This window comes from Lemur catta, chromosome 2 (assembly GCF_020740605.2).
Source record: "Lemur catta isolate mLemCat1 chromosome 2, mLemCat1.pri, whole genome shotgun sequence".
Classification (NCBI taxonomy): Eukaryota; Metazoa; Chordata; class Mammalia; order Primates; family Lemuridae; genus Lemur; species Lemur catta.
In genome coordinates this window covers 12,248,549-12,269,226 of record NC_059129.1, presented here as the reverse complement: position 1 = coordinate 12,269,226, position 20,678 = coordinate 12,248,549, and the positions used below count along the sequence as shown (strand labels likewise).

The following is a 20,678-nucleotide window of genomic DNA, read 5'->3' as shown; positions in this document are numbered from 1 at the left end:
TCAGTGGTCAGTTAATGAGAATTTAGCCATTTAGCCGGAATTTTGGAAGCCATCAAAATGGATAGGCAATAAAATATTAAGAACTTCTAGTGTATTTCTTTCTTTCTTTCTTTTTTTTTTTTTATTTTGAGACAGTCTTGCTCTGTCACCTTGGGTAGCATGCAGTGGGGTCATTATAGCTCACTGTAACCCCAAACTCCTGGGCTCAAGCGATCCTCTCACCTCAGCCTCCGAGTAGCTGGGACTACAGGCTTGGGCCATGATGCCCGACTAATTTTTCTATTTTTAGTAGATATGGGATCTTGCTCTTGCGTGGGCTCGTCTCAAACTCCTGAGCAGAAGTGATCCTCCCGCCTTGGCCTCCCAGAGTGCTAGGATTACAGGCGTGAACCACTGTGCCTGGCCTAGTGTATTTCTTTTTTGAAAAATAAAGTGCTGTATGGACTATTTTAGGCATTTCTCGGGCATTGACAGAAAGTAAAATTGCTATTGAAAGTGGTAGAAATTTAGAACCTTTTTACTGTTAGTATAGGTGACAATTGTCTTTTACTGGTATAAGTTTCTTTCTGTACCTTGGCTAGGTTCATCCTTTTCGAGCTTTTAACTTTAGCTCTTCTTATGCCTGATTAATTTAGACTCCAGCAATCTTTGGTTTCATTGGAAAGCACAGTGACTTCAAGCCATTGCTACATTTTTGCTTTTTCATTTAGAATGGCTAAATATGGTAGGTAACATAAGACATGAAGTACTGAATTATGAAAAATAAATGAACAGTCTTTCACTTAGATTTTATACCTTTCCTGTAAAGAAATGGGTTTTCCTTTAAATTCAGGCTTATTGAGATATAACTTACATGCTGTATAGTTCTTTCAGTTTTGACAAATTCATATTGGTAGTGTAACCAGTACCACCACAGCAGTTATAGAATCATCCCTCCCAATTTCCTTTTGCCCTTTTGTAGTCAGTTTCTACCACTGGACCTTAGTAACCACTGTTTTTTTTTCTTATGCTTTTGTCTTTTCAAGAATGTCATAAATAAGTTTTTTTAAAAAAACTATTGTGGTAAAATGCACATAAAAGTCACCATTTTACAATTCAGTGTTATTAAGTACATTTACTATCTTGTGCAACCATCATCACTGTCTAGTTCCAGAACTTTTTCATCACCCCGGACGGAAACCTTGTACCCATTAAGGAGTCACTCCCCATTCCCTCCCCATTCTTGGCAGGTCCAGTGCTACTTTATGTAGCACATATGCTGCTTTCTATTTACACATATGGTGTAAATAGAATCGTACAATATGTGATCTTTTGTGTCTAGCTTATTTCAGTTAGTATAATGTTTTCCAGGTTCCTCTGTGTTGTAGCATTCCATTCTTTTTTTTGTTTGTTTGAGACAAGGTTTCACTCTTTTGCCCAGATTGGAGTGCCAGTGGCATCATCATAGCTCATATCAACCTCAAACTCCTGGGCTCCAGTGATACTGTTACCTCAGCCTCCCGAGTATTTGGGACTACAGGCATATGCCACTGTACGTGGCTCATTCCTTTTTATGGCTGAATAACACTCTACTGTATAGATATACCACATTTTTAAAATCCATTCATCCTTGATGGGTATTTGGATTTCTCCCTCTTGTGGCTAACGTGAATAGTTTGGTGAACATTTGTGTACAAATTTTTGTTTGAATACCTGTTTTCAGTTCTTCTGGGCATATACCCAGAAATGGATTTGTTGGGTTGTATGGTAAATTCTTTGTTTAACTCTTTGAGGGTCTGCCAAACTGATGTCTAAAGTGGCTGTTCCATTTTCCATTCTCACCAGCAATGTTTGAGGGCTCTGATTTCTTCACATCCTGTCAACATGTTTTTTTTAATTATAACTACCCTAGTGGATGTGAAGTGGGTTTCTCATTGTGGTTTTGATTTGCATTTCCCTAATCACTAATGATGTTGAGCATCTTTCATGTGCTTATTGACCATTTGTACATCTCTGGGGAAACATTAATTCAAATCTTTTCCTATTTTAAAATTTGATTGTCTTTTTGTTGAGTTGTAGGAGTTTTTCATATGCTTTGGATGCTAGACCCTTATGTGAGATACTTAATTTGCAGATATATTCTCTGGTTTTGTGAGTTGTCTTTTCACTCTTTTGGTAGTGTCCTTTACACAAAAATAAGTAAGATTTTAAAAATACATATTAAATAGATAAAATTCAAAATGCATTGAAATATATTGATGAAGCTGGCTTTTTCTACTTTTGTCCTCTTGTGTTTAGAAAAATAATGTTTAAGATTTTATGAGTAGACTAAATTTTACTTATGGAAACAATTTTTACTTAATTTAAGCAATCATAATGGATTTTGAACCACCACCATCTTCTAGTCTGTCTCTTCCCCTCTTGTCCCCTCTCTATGCAGCAACCACCATGTTCTCTTTTCCCTGCTGAAAATGTTTGGTATGAGGTAGTGCCCCTGCCTTCAATACTAACATTGCAAAGGAGTGAGCAAATTGAAACTAGTATGTATGTAACTAGGAAAGTGTCAGCCACTGTGGGACACACTTTGAGTGCTATCAAAGTTTGAAGAAGGAACTCAATGATGGAATTTCTTCTGTAATCAAAGCATTATTGGAACTCAGGAGTTTAAGATCTAACTTATGTTCTTTTCTAGATTTTAGGTTCTTAGAAGATTAGAACCATATTAGTTCAGCTTTGGGGGTCTTTAGCTCTTAGTCAATGCTCTTCTTGTAGTAGATGGTCAAGAAAATGTAGTTGATTTCAATAGAACGTTTTGCAGAGGGAGTGTGGTTTGCAAGCTAAATCTTGCAGAAAAGTTAATGTTGAATTAGGTTAGGGGACTGAATTCCAGAGTCAAGAGAAAGGCCCCAATGATAATAGGCAATCGAGTAATTTTATGTGTCATCTAGGCAGTGGGGTACTCTGGTAAGCAAAACTGACAGGCCCCTGTCCTTTTAATATTTACAGTCTCTTGGCAGAAGACAGTTAAATAAGCATTTCAAGTGGTGTAAGAGCTAAAGGAAACTAATAGCTTCTCCATAGCATGTATGTAGCAGGGACTCGTAGCCAGCCTCAGGGGAATCAGACACTTTCCTTTTCCAAAGGAAAGCTGCACCTTGAAGAGTAAAGAGAAAGCTAGGGTTGCTGAGGACTGAGGACCCAGGACAAGGCTGTTCCAGGCATGCAGGGGCTGAGCAGGGTGATTCTTTCTAGGCACTGAAAGGTTAGACTGGATGGGGCGTAGAGTGTAAAATGGGGTGATTGGTAGAGATTTAACTGAAAAGGGAAACAAGGTATATAGGATAATCAGGTAGTGGGAGTGACATCAGATTTCTGTCTTGTAAGAATTACTTTTGTTGCAACGTGGAATAGAGGTGCCATAGAGAGGAAAATTGGAGGCAGGAGACAAACTATGACTGATCAAGTAGTACCATTTGTTAGAAAATAGCTGATAACGATGCCATTTATTTAAATGGGGAGACTGGGAGGAAAGAGCTGGTTGTTGTGTTTGAGGCATTACAACATTGAGATCATTTTTTTTTTTTTTTTTTGAGACAGAGTCTCACTCTGTTACCTGGGCTAGAGTGCCTGGCGTCAGCTTACCTCACACCAACTTCAAATTCCTGGGCTCAAGTGATCCTTCTGCCTCTGCCTCCCAAGTAGCTGGGACTACAGGCATGCGCCACTGTGCCTGGCTAATTTTTTTTCTGTATATATTTTTAGTTGTCCAGCTAATTTTTCTATTTTTAGTAGAGATGGGGTCTCACTCTTGCTCAGGCTGGTCTCAAACTCCTGAGCTCAAACAATCCGACCGCCTCAGCCTCCCAGAGTGCTAGGATTACAGGCGTGAGCCACCGCTCTTGACCTGAGATAATTTTTTAAACAGTTGGGTATATAGGTCTGGACCTCAGAGTGGACATCTGTGTTGGAGGCCTACATATGGGAATCATTGTCATACAGGTGGTACATGCTGCCATCAGAATGCAGAGGGAGAGAATACAAGTAAGATAAATAGAGGGCCTAGGACGAGGCTTTGAGTACTCCAAGGTTTAGTGGTTTAGTAAAGAAGCATGAGAAAGTAGGAGCAGGAATCCAATTACTTAGAATTCTCAGGATCCGAGCTTGAGGGGGTTATTGTAAGAATTTTAAAAAGCGGGATTTTCATCCAGCCCACTTCATTCCTCTGCAGGGCACCTCTGTGCAGGACAAAACCACTCAACCCTACTCAGCAAACCAGTGAAAGAAAGCTGCTGAGAGGACGAGCAGATTGAGGCCTGAAATATATCACGGATTTAGCAACCTGGAGGTTATAGTGGGTTTTGCCACTGTGGGAGTGGGGAGTATAGACAATGTTATTTGGCTACAAACAGCACCAACAGTTTGGTGGAGGCGCATATGGGATTGATGGATTTTTTTTTCTGTTTGTTTTTGTTTTTATATGTTTTTGAATTTTTAAATGGAGACATTAGAAAATTTTGCATGTTTAAGGGGAGGATTTATTTCTGTGGGAAAGGTATATGAAAAGTTAAGACAAGGTGGAAGTAGATGGAATCCTAATTAATCAAGGCCTGGAATTGGGTGCAGATATGTTATGGAATCTTTTTTTTTTCCCTTGGTGAAATAGAATGTGAGAGAGCTTGTGTGGGGGTGTGTGTGGAGGGCGTGTTAGGATATTTTGGAATTTGAAGAGAATGGTACAGGTCTGGATAATGCATGTAGAGACAAACATTGGAGGATGTGGGACTATGGTGCTTAGTGATGGAAAGTTGGCAATTGGGTTTATCCAGGGTTAGAGTTTTGCCAGATTGGTGTGAGGAAAATCTTAATGGAGGTTAAGGGTATTGGCAAGAGTGTTATTGAAGTGGTAGACCATGACATCTAAGCTGGTTAAAGAAAGTGGTGAAGAAGGAAAAGAATACTTGGATTAAGAAAAAGTAGAGAGAGTTACTGAAATTAAAGTTGCTAAAAGAAAAAAGAAAAACCTTTAGAATGATATTAAAAGAGTGTAAGATAAACTGAAAAAGGCTAATGGGATTTTAGAGACAAGAAGGTCATGCCTGGCAGTTCTTACCTTGGCAGGTACAGTTTTGGTGGTGTGTTGAGAGTGAACCCAGATTACAGTGGGTTGAAAAGTGAGTGAAGGAGTGAAGGCAAGGAAGATAAATTTTCTTCTCTTTTTATTGTCTGGAGAGACAGGATCTCACTCTGTTGCCCAGGCTGCAGTGCAGTGGGGTCATCATAGCTCACTGTAAATTCAAACTCCTTGTGTCTCTGTGTTACTCAGGCTAGTCTTGAACTCCTGGCCTCAAGCAATCCTCTCACCTGGTTCTCCCAGAGTGCTGGGATTATAGGTGTGGGCCACTGCACCTGGCCTAGGAAGGTAAATTTTTCAAGAGGCTTGTCTGTGAAGAGTCTAGATAATTAAATTTATGTAAGAGAGGGAGGGCCGGGCGCGGTGGCTCACACCTGTAATCCTAGCCCTCTTGGAGGCCGAGGCAGGTGGATCGCCTGAGGTCAGGAGTTCGAGACCAGCCTGAGCGAGACCCCGTCTCTACTAAAAATAGAAATAAATTATCTGGACAACTAAAAATATATATATAGAAAAAATTAGCCGGGCATGGTGGTGCATGCCTGTAGTCCCAGCTACTCGGGAGGCTGAGGCGGTAGGATCGCTTAAGCCCAGGAGTTTGAGGTTGCTGTGAGCTAGGCTGAGGCCACGGCACTCACTCTAGCCCGGGCAACAAAGTGAGACTCTGTTCTCAAAAAAAAAAAAAAAAGAGAGAGGGAGGCTTTCTTTTTGTTGTTGTTGGTAAATGTGAGACTTGAGTGCTCATGTTGATGATGTGATGAGTGGTAGTAAAATGGGAGATTTTGCAACATCCGGAAGAGAGACATAGCATACTTGGAAAATAGGGGGAATATGCAGCACTTGATAAGAGCTCAAAAATGTTAGCTCTTATTGAGAGCACTGTCGAATGGCTTCTATTTCTCATGAAGCAGGGATTTGTAAGGTCATCCACTGGTAGTGGTTGGGGAAGGAGGAGGGTGCACAAAGTTTGACAGGTGTTTTGGAAAGGAAAGAACCCTGGCTGGGGAAACATGGGTGACATTGAAGGCCCAGTTGTAGGAATGAAAAGGAGAATGAGTTCGGGGGTGGAGAATATTCACCAACCTTTTTTCTGAAGACAGTTGTGCACATGAGGCCAAGGATAAAATCTGATAGACTACCCTCCTAGGGTTATTGGCTTTGTTTGCTCCTTCTGATTAATTTGATTAGAGGTCTGTTATAGGCAGTATTTGAGGTTCCTTGCGGGGGAAGTAAACTATACAGAAGTCAATCTTTATTATGTTTGCTAAAGATGTCATTAAAAAACAAAATTTATCTATTTTACTTTTGGGTTAGAGTACATTTAATGATTTTTAAATATAGGTGCAGAATTAGGGGTAGTATATGTAGTCCACAAGATCACCCTTGCTTCTGACGCTAGTTCCAAGTTTGGGGGTTCCCAAGACCACATTTAGATTGAATAATTCACCAGGAGGACTCACCAGAAGAACTTACTGAAAACAATATACTCACGGTTAAAGCTTATTGCCGCTAAAGGATTCAGATTAAAATCAGGCAAGGGTAAAGGTGCAGAGAGCAGACTCTAGGAAAGTTCCAAATATGGAGCTTCCAATTGTCCTCTCTTCATACAGTGGTGAAGTGTTACTTTCCTGGTGGTACTGATGTGTGACAGTACTCATGGAGTATTGCTAACCAGGGAAGCTCACTCTAGCTTTCATGTCCAGAGTTTTTACTGGGGCTCCATGGTTGACTGCTTACATGGCTGACCTTAGTCTCCAGCCCCTGTGGAGGTCAAGCTGATCCGTGTGGCTCACAGCCCCCACTGTAAGTCACCTTGTTGGACTGTGGTTGTGGCCCAAAGCCTCCAGGTGAAGAAGGATACTCTTGTTAGGCATGGCATTCCAAGAGTTTAGATAATACCTTCTAGAAGCTACAGGTAAGCCCAGACCTCTCTTTGGGGAAGGTAAAATTCTTTACAATTTTATGATGGTTAAGTATATTTTCATATTTTATTCTACAGTGGCTCTTTAGCTGACAGTTTGATGATTAAAATTGGTAGCAAAACATCCATAAATGGATAATTAAGATTTGGTTATCATAGACACTTAATAGTTAGGTAGCTAAGGAAATTTCACGAAGAAATTATATTAATATTATAATATTATAAAACTGACTTGACATGGGATGTTTCAGTTTGTTTTATTGAATTTGAACTTAAAATTTTCTGTAAGAAGAGTTTTGTATAATAAATTTCCTGAGCTTCCCAAATTAATTTTTTGGCTGTAGTCTCATTTAGAACAGTGTTTCTAATGTAAAAGTGACAGACACAAGGCCCAGGGTTATGCATAGTTTCAGCCTTTCTCTTATTCCTCATGAAAACATGGCTGAGTGCAGGTAAGAGACATAACAGGGATAACCTTGATTTTATTTTTGAAGGCTAAAGCATTTCAAGTGGTATTAACTGTTAGTATGAAAAACCGGCAACATATCCTACAACTGCTCTGTGACAATGACCCTATCTTTGAGTACCGTTGCTTTAGAAAATAAATGCGTTCCTACCTCATTGGCTTTAGTACAAATCTCATTTCCTGATTTATATCCATTACAAATTAGATCTCACCATGAGAATGAAATCCCTTACTTAATAAGCCTAGGTAAAAGCAACTTGAAGCAATATGATGCTTATACTGTTGGCACCACTAGGTATGTTGTTTGCATCAAGTCATTTTGGGGTGCTTTATGGAAATGCTTCCCGATAGGGAATTCCCTGACTTCACACTTTGCAGAGATGGCTCATCCCCGTTCCCCCTTTCCAATGCTTATAAGAACTGGACCACAATACCACATTTAGCCAGGAGGTACTATCCCCTAACACATGGTAGATTGTTGACATGAGGACTAAGGCTTTGGGTCATTGAAAATGAATGGCCTTCTAGATTTATTGCATTTTCTGTATATTGAAAATAGGCAACTAAAGTGAGCAGTAACTATATTTGCATGTGATTGTATGTTGTAGTTAACATTTAAATTCTCTTATGTACTAGAATTTTTTTGGTTGCCACATTAAGCCTCTTTATCCTCTGAGGCACAGGGTGGCTTTCCATCTCAATTTTTGCTTTAACATATGAACCCTAAGGGGACCATAGTTCAGTGCAAAGCACCTAACTCATGAATGATATTTGCTTCATGTTTGAACAACGATGTTTTAACCCACTGTCTTCACTAATATTGTAACTACTGTCTTACAGATTGACTTGATGCAAAACATCACAAAGGCTCCATATTATACAGTATGCGATTTTTGAGGTATGAGCTTTAGAAACTTACCTCTCATGTGGCATGTACATCAGGCTTTAACTTCAGTTTGATCATTTTGGGGAAATTTGTGCATTTCTTTTTTTTCTCCTCTCCATAATATTTTTAGATTATTAAAGGGGCTGTGGAGGTATTTTTGGATCCTTGCTAGGATTTTTAGCCTTAATAGATATATTTTCTTTTTTCACTAAATTGAGACACTAATTCTGGCAGATGATGTCTTTTTCAGCCCTTCTAACTAACTAGCTTAACATTTATGCTCGCTTCTTGGAGTTCAAATCTGCATTTTCTATTTTGTGCCTTTGATTGCCTCATTTTAAGTGCTCATTTCCGTTCTTTGACAGTTTTCTATTTATTGGACTGGGATGATCTTGTTGGTGCTAACAGCCTGACATTGACATTTTTTGAGACCTAAGCAGTCTAGATATTATAAAAATAGAAATTTCATATAAATGCTGAACCATTGTGCTTTTGGGTTCAATACTTATAACCTGAGTTGGGAATGTTTTGATCAATTTGGATTAAAAGAACTTGGCACCAAGAGAGTTTTTAGGCAGTGTTTCTATCATAGTGAATTTTTTATTATATTTTTGAAAACCCAAATTTTTTGGGAAAAAAAATCCATTCATGACTCATGGGATTTTAAAACCTGTATTTCTAGCAAATTGCGAAGTTGCTTCTGGTTTTTATAGTTTAATTTGATATCAGTTGCTTCCTAGTTAGAAATGGATTTGTCGGTAGCAGTAGATTGCTTAATTTCTTCAGTGAAGAAGTTAAAATAAATTGCCATATATTGAATGTAAAAACTTGTTTTGCTTATATTCATATATTCATGAACTGCTTGTACCATTAATTGTCCATTAGACTGGAAAGCTTGAGTTTATTTTGTATTATGGTCATAACAACTTTTTAATGTACTCTGCAAGATAAGTATTTCTTAAGAATTCATAATCTTATTCAAGCATCCTAACAACTGTACATGTTAGTTATTATCCCCATTTTATGCAAGAGACAGCAGAGGCTTGGAGATTAAGTAATCTGTGCAAAGGCACACGTACTTTTTCAGTGCTGGAGCTGGGATGTGAGCCCAGATCTTTTTTTAACCTGTATTCTCTGCTGCCTTATGTTACTATTATGTCACCAGAAAATGATACAAATATTTAACTCTTTATAGTAAGGGTAGTATATGTGATGTGTAAACATAATGAAAACAGGAAATGAAGGCATGTTTAAATATTGGTAGACTTCAGTTATCTTTGTGTTTCAGATTTAGTCCTGTATGTATTTTATTCACTCATTTATTACCAGCCCACTTTTTTTTATTAGGTGCCGTGGATATTAAGTTCAACACCAGTTAGAAAAGCTCTCTTATTTTTCAGTCCCTTTTCAGAAAATAATGGTGTATTATGATTTATTATAGGTGCACATTAAATGTGCTATTTTAAATACACAGGGAATGTCTTTCCATTAGTTTAAAAAAATTCTCATTCTCCATTGAGTGTTAATATTTTAGTGCTTATAGACTTAGTATACTTAGAAAATATCCTCATACTTTTGTTCTTGAAATTCCATAGATGTTATTTTCCCATATGTTAGAAGTATTAGGTTATTAATTATGAAATGTCCAATTTCCTTAAGTTACTTAAGTACTAAGTTTGACAGTTGTTATCTCTGACATTGCACTTTGACACTTGTTTTATGTTTATTGTGAGGGTACATCTTCAGTCTTTCAGGCATACATTTTGGCTTGTGATTATCTTTCAAATTTTGTCTTAGAGCAAATTTGTGAAACCATGGGTAAGTAAAAAATTTGTGTTATTTTTGAATATGAATTCCATCGTGGAGCCAATGCAGTACAGACAGCTCAAAATGTCAAGGAAGTGTTTGGGAAGGATGTAGCTAATGAACAAACAGCACATCGATGGTTTGAGAAGTTCCATTCTGGTGATTTTAATCTTGAAAATGAGCCATGTGGGTGACCTGAGACCAATGGGGATAATGATGAGCTGAAAGCTGTAGTGGAAGCCAATCCATCTTAACTGATGCGTGAATTAGCAGCAAGGTCTGACGTTACTATTCCTGCAATGTTGGACCATTTGAAACAAATTGGCAAGGTAAAGAAGCTGGACAGATGGATTCCGCATGAATTAAATGAGCATCAGAAGAGAAATTGTCTCGAAGCTTGCCTTTCTTTGCTGTCACGATATAGAGGTGAACCATTTAGACACAGCTTCATGAAACCTGGTCAGTCGATTCCAGCAGTTGTGTACTGCAACCAGTTGGATGAAATGATGAAGATAGTTGCAATTAAGCAGCCGGGATTGGTCAATAGGGACAGGCCAATCCTCTTGCAAGACAACGCTCGACCACATGTTGCACAAACAGTGCTGCTCAAACTACAGAAGCTGGTCTTGGAAACCCTCTGTCACCCACCATATTCACCAGACCTTGTACTGACTGACTACCACTTCTTCCAGGCTTTGAACCACTTCTTGCAAGGAAGAATATTCCATTCTCAACAAGCTGTGGAAAACGCCTTTCAAGATTTCGTCGCCCCTCACTCTCTCCAGGTTACTTCACTGCTGGCATAAGCAAGCTACCATTAAGATGGCAAAACTGTGTTGATGGTTTAGGCGCATACTGTGATTAATTGTACTGCTTCTTGTTTGAGATACAGTAAACTATACTTTTGATTTGAAATCAGACATTTCATACTTAACGACCTAATACTTAGCTTTGTCTATGAATAAGTAAACTCTGAATATTTGAAGAAGATACTCCATTATGAAGCCTTAGTTATTTTAGTAAGCTAGGTCATGGAATTTCATAGTTTCATGAGAGCCTTTTGAAATCATGACTTGTGCCAGTTAGGTATCCAAGTTTAATTGGACCTAGTTGTCTGCATTCTGTATTAACAGTGATTGCAGTAAGTACAGACCGAAGTGTCCAACAGATTGAGCCTATGCAAAGTTTTATGTTTAATATTTTTGTAGGTGGGAGCAAGGAAAGGCTCATCAACTCTAAATGGAATATATATAGTATATAAACACTGTTGTCATTTTTGCATGTGAGGGTTAGAGGAATAGGTTAGTTTTTACCAGTGTTCTTACTTTTCCAAATGATTATAGGTTTAGAATGTGGTCTTAATAAATATTATAGAAGTGACTTTTCATACGGTTGTTTCTCTCAGAAAACCAGTAAGAGAGGAACTTTTTTTTTGTTTGTTTTTGGTTTCTTTCTTTCTTTTTTTTTTTTTTTGAGACAGAATTTCGCTCTCTTGCCCAGGCTAGAGTGCGCTGGCGTCAGCCTAGCTCACAGCAACCTCAAACTCCTGGGCTCAAGCAATCCTTCTGCCTCAGCCTCCCAGGTAGCAGGGACTACAGGCATGCGCCACCATGCCCAGCTAATTTTTTCTATATATTTTTAGTTGTCCAGTTAATTTCTTTCTATTTTTTTAGTAGAGATGGGGTCTTACTCTTGCTCAGGCTGGTCTCGAACTCCTGACCTCGAGCAGTCTTCCCACCTTAGCCTCCCAGAGTGCTAGGGTTACAGGTGTGAGCCACCGCACCGGCCTATTTTTGTTTTTTTGAGACAGTCTCACTGTCTGCCTGGGTAGAGTGCAGTGGCAGCATCATCTTAGCTCACTGTAACCTCAAAATTCCTGGGCTCTAGTGATCCTCCTGCATCAGTCTCCCAAGTAGCTGGGACTACGGGCACTCACCACCATGCCTGGCTAATTTTTCTAATTTTTTTGTAGAGACGGGGTCTCGCTCTTGCTCAGGCTGGTCTTGAACTCCTGAGCTCCAGTGATCTGCCTGCCTTGGCCTTGGAGAGTGCTAGGATTACAGGCGTGAGCCACTGCCCTTGCCTAGAGAGGAACTTCTTATTTGCATTTTTCATATGCTACAATAGAGTATTTTGTGTTGTCTTTCTTGATAGTTTATGATTGATTGTTGGAAGAATAAGACTCATGAGAAATCTTGTAGTTCAAGTCTCTATTTTACTTATGAGGAAATTGAGGCATAGAATGGATAAGAGCTGATATTTAGATAAGGAGACTAATTTTACCCTGGGCTGCACTACTTGTTTGTTAATATCTAAATAGGAGGTATTCTAAATAGTACTTAAATTTTAAATAGATTATGGACCACAACTTTCAAACACAGCTTTATTGGATTTCTATACCTTACATTTATTTTCTTAAAACTTTTTCTTTTCACTTTTTATTTAAATTTTAATCAACATTCTTTACAGTTAAGTATCTTCAATGAGGTCTTCATTATTGCAGTACATAAACATAATCTTACTTTGTAGCTAATATGCTCTTTCCTTATATCCTGTTGAGCTTGCTTTCAAATATTCTGTATTTTCCCAGCAAATAATTAAGTTAAGGGTTCAGTTGAAAGTTTACATTGCCATGAGGCAGTACTTTTAAAATAATTTGGTAACACATTGTCCCTGCCTGACATGCTGCCAGTGTTTTTTATTTTTACGACTGGGAAGAGTGAAATTTTTTGACTGATTAACCCTTTCCTGGGGGAAGAATTTAGGAAGAATTACTCTATTTATCAAATCATGTGGAGAGAATTCTGGACCAGAGTGACCAATTGTCCCAATTTGCCTGAAACATGACACTTTCAGTGCTAAAACCACTAAAGTCTCAAGCAAACCAGGATGAGTTGGTCACCCTAATCCTGGTAGTTATTCCTATTTCTGAGTGGGTCTTTAGAGTAGTAGAAGAGACTGAAAAGCTGGCATTTCATCCAGTGACAGTTGATCTCTTCCCAGCTGAAAGACTTTTTATTTAATATTAGACAATCGAGTGATTACATACAGTAGTAAATAGTTAAATATAAAAGGTGGGAAGAAGAAAGAGGCTTGTATAAAAGGAAGATTTATGTTTGTTTAAAATTCTAATGTTATACTTTTCTCTCTTTACAGAACTGATAGTGCATCAGCGGACCCAGATAATTTAAAATATTCTTCATCCAGAGATAGGGGTGGTTCTTCCTCTTATGGACTGCAACCTTCAAATTCTGCTGTGGTGTCTCGGCAAAGGCACGATGATACCAGAGTCCACGCTGACATACAGAATGACGAAAAGGGTATATATATTTTCTTATTGCTAGAGGCATGATTTTGTTTGTTTTAAGCTATCTGTCATGCTCGCCTTCCCCTCAGATTGCTCTCTTGCTTCTAGTATGTTTAAAATACAACTAACAAATACAGTGTCATTTCTGAAAGCTTCATAGTAAGTTTACCCACTTAATGCTTAATTTAAATGTTTTTCTTCCCCCATACACGTAAGTCATAAATGGCGGTTTCCTTGTCAATAAAATACAATATTATTGCTAAGGCTGAGTTCCTCCCAATTACCAGATCTAGACTTCTAGGAAAGTTTTAAACAATGCAAAATCTGACTTAATTTAGTTTTCATTTCTCTGCTTATCTTCCATTGAAGGAATCAAAATGATTTCATGGCAGGCAGCACAGGGAAAAGGTAGGAGAAGCAAAGCCTGGTTGAGTTGTAGGTTGGGTGATAAGATCCTGAACTATCAGGAGTTGATTGAGAGAAACAACCCTATTGAAATAATGTGAACATTGCTGTTTTTAGGTGGCTACAGTGTCAATGGAGGATCTGGGGAAAATACTTATGGTCGGAAGTCGTTGGGGCAAGAGCTGAGGGTTAACAATGTGACCAGCCCTGAGTTCACCAGTGTTCACCATGGCAGTCGTGCATTAGCCACCAAAGACATGAGGAAATCACAGGGTAAGGCTGGTGAAACTGGGACCAATCACACATTCCTCCAAGAAGACTTGTGTCTCCTCTCTTATCCTGGATGCCTCATTTCTTAGTAATGCCTTGCATAGGTGTGAATTGATTAGTCTACTGTGAGTTGAAAAACACAGTGAAGGTGATAATTGCATTATTTTCTTATGAACTGCTAATTTCCCGCAAGGAAGATTATAATACTTTTTAGAAGAGAGTTTTCTTAAAATAAGAAGACTGGATAAGATCTTAAAGGAAGGCCTTTCCCGATTATCGTGGATACTGAATGTGCAGTGTATAGTGGGCTTTTACTGCAGCAGGTCGGTGAATTCTAGGGCTTGTGGAGGATATAGGTGTAGAGCATATAGATAGAGTGGTGGGCCCTTTTCTAAAGTTAAATACATCGGTACCACTTTCTGCCTCGTAGCACAACTCTCACCGTGTAGGTAATGTGCCTTGAAATTTCAGAGGATTAGAGGTAAAATGGTAATTTTTTTCCTTAAAGGGAAATTTATTTTATTGGTAAAGGTGAGTGTGAAATTCAGATTTCTGATTTATATGCTTTGTTGAATATAATTACTCTTTGGATATTTAGTTGGACCACTTTTTTTTCTAGTGTGTGTGTTGTGTGTATCTTGGTGAAAATCTTTGTGCTTACAGCTTTTTTTCCACATAACTTTTAAAAAACGGATTTATTTTATAGAAGTTTTCAGAAGTGGAATGACTAAGTCAAAGCCTGTGCTGTTTTTAGTAGAGTGTTTGAAGCCTTAGAATTTTATAGAAGCTAAAAATTGACTTTAAAGCTAATTTAGTCCAATTCCTCTTCCTCACAGTCTCAGAGTTACGTAGTTTGCTAGAGGCAGAATTGTAAATACAGCCTAGATTTCCCACCTGGTAACTAATGACATTTTTGGTATCTGTCCTTATTGAAATACTCTATAGTCTAAGGATTTGTAAAAATCTTTTTCTTCTCTCAGATGTTGTAGTTTCTTTTATTATTAGTTTTTTTCATGCCTTAGAGAAAAATGTAACTGTTCGACCCTGTGATGTGGTTTGTATATGTGCATATTGGCTAATTATGATAAATAGCACAGCTGAAAAAAATTATTAGTAAATTAATTCTTAAATGCCTCTCTATTATACCGATAGTATCCAGCATTGTTTGAGCATTTGTGCTTGTTCTTATGGTTCACAAATAAAGGGGAGAAAGGTTCTGGTTTGTCACTTTTTTAGTGGAGGCATACCTTGCACGTGGTAAGTGGTAATTAGACATCTGTTGAACTGAATGTTTGATTGCGGTTTGCCAAAAATTTGTCCTGTGGGAATGATGATGATGTGAACAAGAGGTTCCCCTGTAGTGTGATATCTAGATGAGAAACAGAAGTTTATAGACTGTTTTTACCTGATTGAGACTTTAAGCTCTAACTTGTAGAAGTCATTTATCTACACCCACACTTTTCACCTGGATTTTGAAAGCAGCGTGGAATGGACCTGAAGAAAATAGTTTTTAAGCCTTTCTTTTTTCTCTCTCAGTTGGTCCTCTAGAACAAGGTGTTCAGTTTGCTTAGGGTTATTCATTCATTCTTTTTTTTCCTCTTTATTTTTCATTTTTTCCACAGATAGTATGGTGACTTATTCTTTACTTCAGCAAATATGTTTTGCAGGCCTGCTATGTGCCAGGCACTCTGCTGGGGGTTGGTGCATAGAGATGAGCAAAACGGTGACAGGATCTACATTCATTGAACTTTTATTATCCAATGGACTTTGATTTTTTTTTTTTTTTTTTAGACAGAGTCTTACTTTGTTGCCCGGGCTCTAGAGTGCTGTGGCGTCAGGCTAGCTCACAGTAACCTCAAACTCCTAGGCTCAAGCAATCCTTCTGCCTCAACCTCCCTAGTAGCTGGGACTACAGGCATGTGCCATCATGCCCGGCTAAATTTTTCTGTATATTTTTAGTTGTCCAGCTAATTTCTTTCTATTTTTTTAGTAGAGATGGGGTTTCGCTCTTGCTCAGGCTGGTCTCGAACTCCTGAGCTCAAACAATCCACCTGCCTCGGCCTCCCAGAGTGCTAGGATTATGGGCATGAGCCGCCTCGCCCGGCCTGGACTTTGATTTTTGATGTACTTTAAAATATTTGGGCTACAAAGTTTCTTTGCTTATTTATACTCAATGGGCAACAAAATGTATTCACAGAGCGATCGATGTCTTATTCTGATGAGTCTCGACTGTCGAATCTTCTTCGGAGGATCACCCGGGAAGACGACAGAGACAGAAGACTGGCTACTGTAAAGCAGTTGAAAGAATTTATTCAGCAACCAGAAAATAAGCTGGTAAGTAATAGTATGTTGGGAATGTTGTTAATTTTTGTGTTTCCATAATAAAGTAGGTAATACTATCTGTAGTGTTTTAAGAAGGGGGAAAGATTTGCTTTTAAGGAACAATAACATGAATTCCTTATTCATATTTATTTGGCTTGTATTATGATGAGCTAGAACTTAATGCTCCCTAATGTGTAATTTATCTACTTCTGTCCATTGTTGGATCCACATTGGTGCTTCTTCAATAAATTTTTAACACTTTTTAAGTTTTTATTTTTTTAGAGACAGGGTCGTGCTCTGTCACTCAGGCTGGAGTGGAGTGGTACAGTCACAGTTCACTGCAACTTCAACCCCCTGGCTCAAGCAATCCTCTTGTCTCAGCTTCTTGAGTTGCTGGGACTACAGGCGTGTACCACCACACCAGGCTAACTTTTTAAAACTTTTTGTAGAGATACGGTCTCACTATGTTGTCCAGGCAGGTCTTAAACTCCTGGCCTCAAGAAATCCTTCCCTCTTGGTCTCCCAAGGTGCTGGGATTACAGGTGTGAGCCACCACATCTGGCCTAATTTTTAACACATTTTGTCCTGTGGGCAAATCCTGTTTTCCTCAGAATTTTTCTTTCTGTGTTCTGGAACAGAATATCTGTTTATTTTTCATATGTGAAATGGGATGCATACTTTGTTCATGTGTGAATTTGGTCTGGTGGCCAGGGATAAATAAATGGAAAAGCCCTTTAAAAAACAAAGTTTGGGAGCTGTTTCTGCACTCCAAGTAATTCTCATGTTCTAATTAAGAACTTGGTATGGAGCAGGAGAAAACTAGTGAGAATGGTATGGTGAGGCAAATAACATTTAATTGAAAGCAAAACTTCTCTCCCAAAATTTTATTATGAGGAGTTTCAAATGTAGGGCAAGTTGAAAGAATTTTACAGGGAACCTCTTATGTCTGTTATCTAAATTTTGTCATTAACATTTTATCGTATTGCTTTGTCACGTATGTCTCCATCAATCCGTTTTCAGAGTAAATGAAACAGCTTTTTGAGCTTATGTTTTTCCTTGATAATGGCTCTGTGTTTCCTGTGGATGAATTTCTTTCATAGTCTGAAAGGAAATTTATAGTCTGGAAATTTCGTAGTCTGAAAGGACATTCCTGATAAATGCTAATTGGGAACTGATAAGGAAACTAAAGTGCTGTCCAATTATAATTTGGAGGGGAAGACAAGTAAAAAGTAAAAAAGTACACAATGTCATTCTTAAAAGTATAGGAATTTGAAGTTTTTATGTGGTTTTTTAAAGGTACTAGTTAAACAGTTGGATAATATCTTGGCTGCTGTACATGATGTGCTTAATGAAAGGTAAGTAACTAATAATGGTTAAATTAAAATGACTTTAGAATATATTTTTAGAAATTATTTACAAATACACAAGAAGATAAACCCATTGGCTTCATTTATGAATGTCAGTTTGGCATTTCACTGGGTCCTCTTGTCATTTTAATCTATATTATTTATGTTAATTACCATTGAATACAAATGGAATCTACTGGAAAGAATACTTTTTTAATTTGCCAGTCTGACTGAATGACTGGACATTGACTTGTGGAATGCAATACAGTCTTTGATGCAGGCATGAATGAATGCAATTAGTTTATGACAATTTTAAAACTGCTTAAGAGAATAGAGGTAAAAAGGAGCCTCCTTCTTTGGGCAAGAGTGTATTCAAACCATCTATCTCTGTGGCTACTGGGGTTCTCAGAGGTGTGCAGTCATTTCTTCATATGGTGATTCCTGTAGAATTACAGTGTTGGAAAGCTCCCAAAGCTCCCAAAACTCATTTCAGCAGGTCACAAACCTTACTGCCTTTTGACAGTTTTATTTTATACAGTTACTTAATAATATTATACACAAATCAAGGTTGTTATTTTAAGTTTATGTATTTAACTATTACCATTTCCTGTTTTACAATCCTTACATATTGAATATTATGTAGAATGTAGTCATTCATAGGGTGTTGTATCTAATTCTTTGTTGCTGCCCTTTTCTGAGAATCATTTAATGTAGTTTGAGGTGGAATTTGAAGCCTGAATTTTAGCATTTCTGGGCCTTTCCTCTCTGTTAGTTAATTGATTTTGGAAAGAAAATAAAATGTCTGACAAAGGTACTTTTGGGCACTGCAGGATAGAGAGAATACAGTATTTAGAGTGGATAAAAATCTCAACCTTTTATGTAGTTTGAATAGAAATTTTAAAAAATCATTCAAGTTGTTCTTTTGTAAAATGTGTCATTCTTGCCTTTGTTGAAAGCTTAACTCTTTGTGTTTTGTTTGCATTAAAATAAACGCAGTAGCAAATTGCTTCAGGAGTTGAGACAGGAAGGAGCTTGCTGTCTTGGCCTTCTTTGTGCTTCTCTGAGCTATGAGGCTGAGAAGATCTTCAAATGGATTTTTAGCAAATTTAGCTCATCTGCAAAAGATGAAGTTAAACTCCTCTACTTATGTGCCACCTACAAAGCACTAGAGACTGTAGGAGAAAAGAAAGCCTTTTCATCTGTAATGCAGGTAAGACGAAGGGAAGAAAATTGATGATGTACTTGGGAAGAAAATTGTCCTTAACACGTGTCCTTGGAAAAGGAAACTTAGAATAAGAGTTATCTACTGATAGTAAATATGATGTAAATAAAATTCCCCTTTCTGAGTTTGAGTAAAGGATACACATTATAGGTAGATTTAAAATAAGTTAGTCTTTTCTATTTTGTCTCTTTGCTTTTTTAGAAGCTTTCCTTTGAAGTTGCTTAGGACCAGAATGATTTGCAGATTTGAAAATAGAAACTCCACCAGGAGAGCTGGACAGGAGGGGGCTTCACATTTGTTGAGGGAGACAAGACCTAAACGTCATAACTAATTTTTAAGGCTTTTTAGGTTTGATAACATGTCAAAAATTCTTATTCCAAGTGGTATAAGACAATTATGTATAAATGAATACCAGCTCTACTTAGTTTTATTTCACTTTGTGTATCTGAATATATTAAAAGATGATTTTTGATGTAGTTTTGAGCAAGATTTTAAGTATATTTTTGTTGAGCTAATGTTTTTTTTTTTGTTTGTTTGTTTTTTTTGAGACAGAGTCTCACTCTGTTGCCTGGGCTAGAGTGAGTGCTGTGGCATCAGCCTAGCTCACAGCAACCTCAAACTCCTGGGCTCGAGCAATCCTCCTGCCTCAGCCTCCGGAGTAGCTGGGACTACAGGCATGTACCACCATGCCTGGCTAATTTTTTCTATATATATATGTTTTTTAGCCGTCCGTATAATTTCTTTTCTATTTGTAGTAGAGACGGGGTCTTGCTCTTGCTCAGGCTGGTCTCGAACTCCTGAGCTCAAACAATCCGCCTGCCTCGGCCTCCCAGAGTGCTAGGATTACAGGCGTGAGCCACCGTGCCCTATTGAGCTAATGTTTTTTAAAATAAGAGTATTGATGTGTTTAAAAAATATTTTTTGTTGGGGAGCTTCTTGACAATTCTTGATATGCTTTATTTTGGGCATATAGGTTTAGAAAAGGATATAAGAAATAGTTCTGTCTTTAAAAAATGTGTTTTTTTCTTTAATTATAGAGTTTATGAGAAAAACTTGGGGAAAGATTCAGAACATTTTTTGGAACTAAATAGCATACCACGAGATTGGGCTCATTCTGCATATAGTTTTTATGTTAACATTTCCCCAATTATTTATTTTGGAAAATTTCAAATCCACAGGAAAACAGATGGACCAGTGCAGTAAATAACCCATATATCCTTTACCTAGATTTATCACTTACTAGCATTTGCTAGTTTTGTTTTCTATTCTATTCTATTTTTTTTTTTTGAGACAGAGTCTCACACTGTTGTCCGGGCTAGAGTGCCATGGTGTCAGCCTAGCTCACAGCAACCTCAAACTCCTGGGCTCAAGCAATCCCTCTGCCTCAGCCTCCTGAGTAGCTGGGACTACAGACATGCACCACCATGCCTGGCTAATTTTTTTTTATATATTTTTAGTTGTCCGGATAATTTCTTTCTATTTTTTAGTAGAGACGAGGTCTCGCTGTTGCTCAGGCTGGTCTCGAACTCCTGAGCTCAGACCATCCGCCCACCTTGGCCTCCCAGAGTGCTAGGATTACAGGCTAGTTTATTTTCTTACACACACATATACACTCACACA

General features: G+C 38.0%; 1 protein-coding gene across 1 annotated transcript in view; it reads left to right on the top strand.

The window, feature by feature from the left end:
• The window catches only part of LOC123632427 (serine/threonine-protein kinase SMG1), a 115,599-nt gene that overhangs the window by 15,568 nt on the left and 79,353 nt on the right, over positions 1-20,678 (top strand). The window contains exons 2-6 of the mRNA XM_045542685.1: positions 13,343-13,506; positions 14,016-14,171; positions 16,366-16,502; positions 17,787-17,845; positions 18,833-19,046. Coding sequence (XP_045398641.1) covers positions 13,343-13,506; positions 14,016-14,171; positions 16,366-16,502; positions 17,787-17,845; positions 18,833-19,046 — 730 coding nt within the window. The remainder of the gene's footprint in view (positions 1-13,342; positions 13,507-14,015; positions 14,172-16,365; positions 16,503-17,786; positions 17,846-18,832; positions 19,047-20,678) is intronic.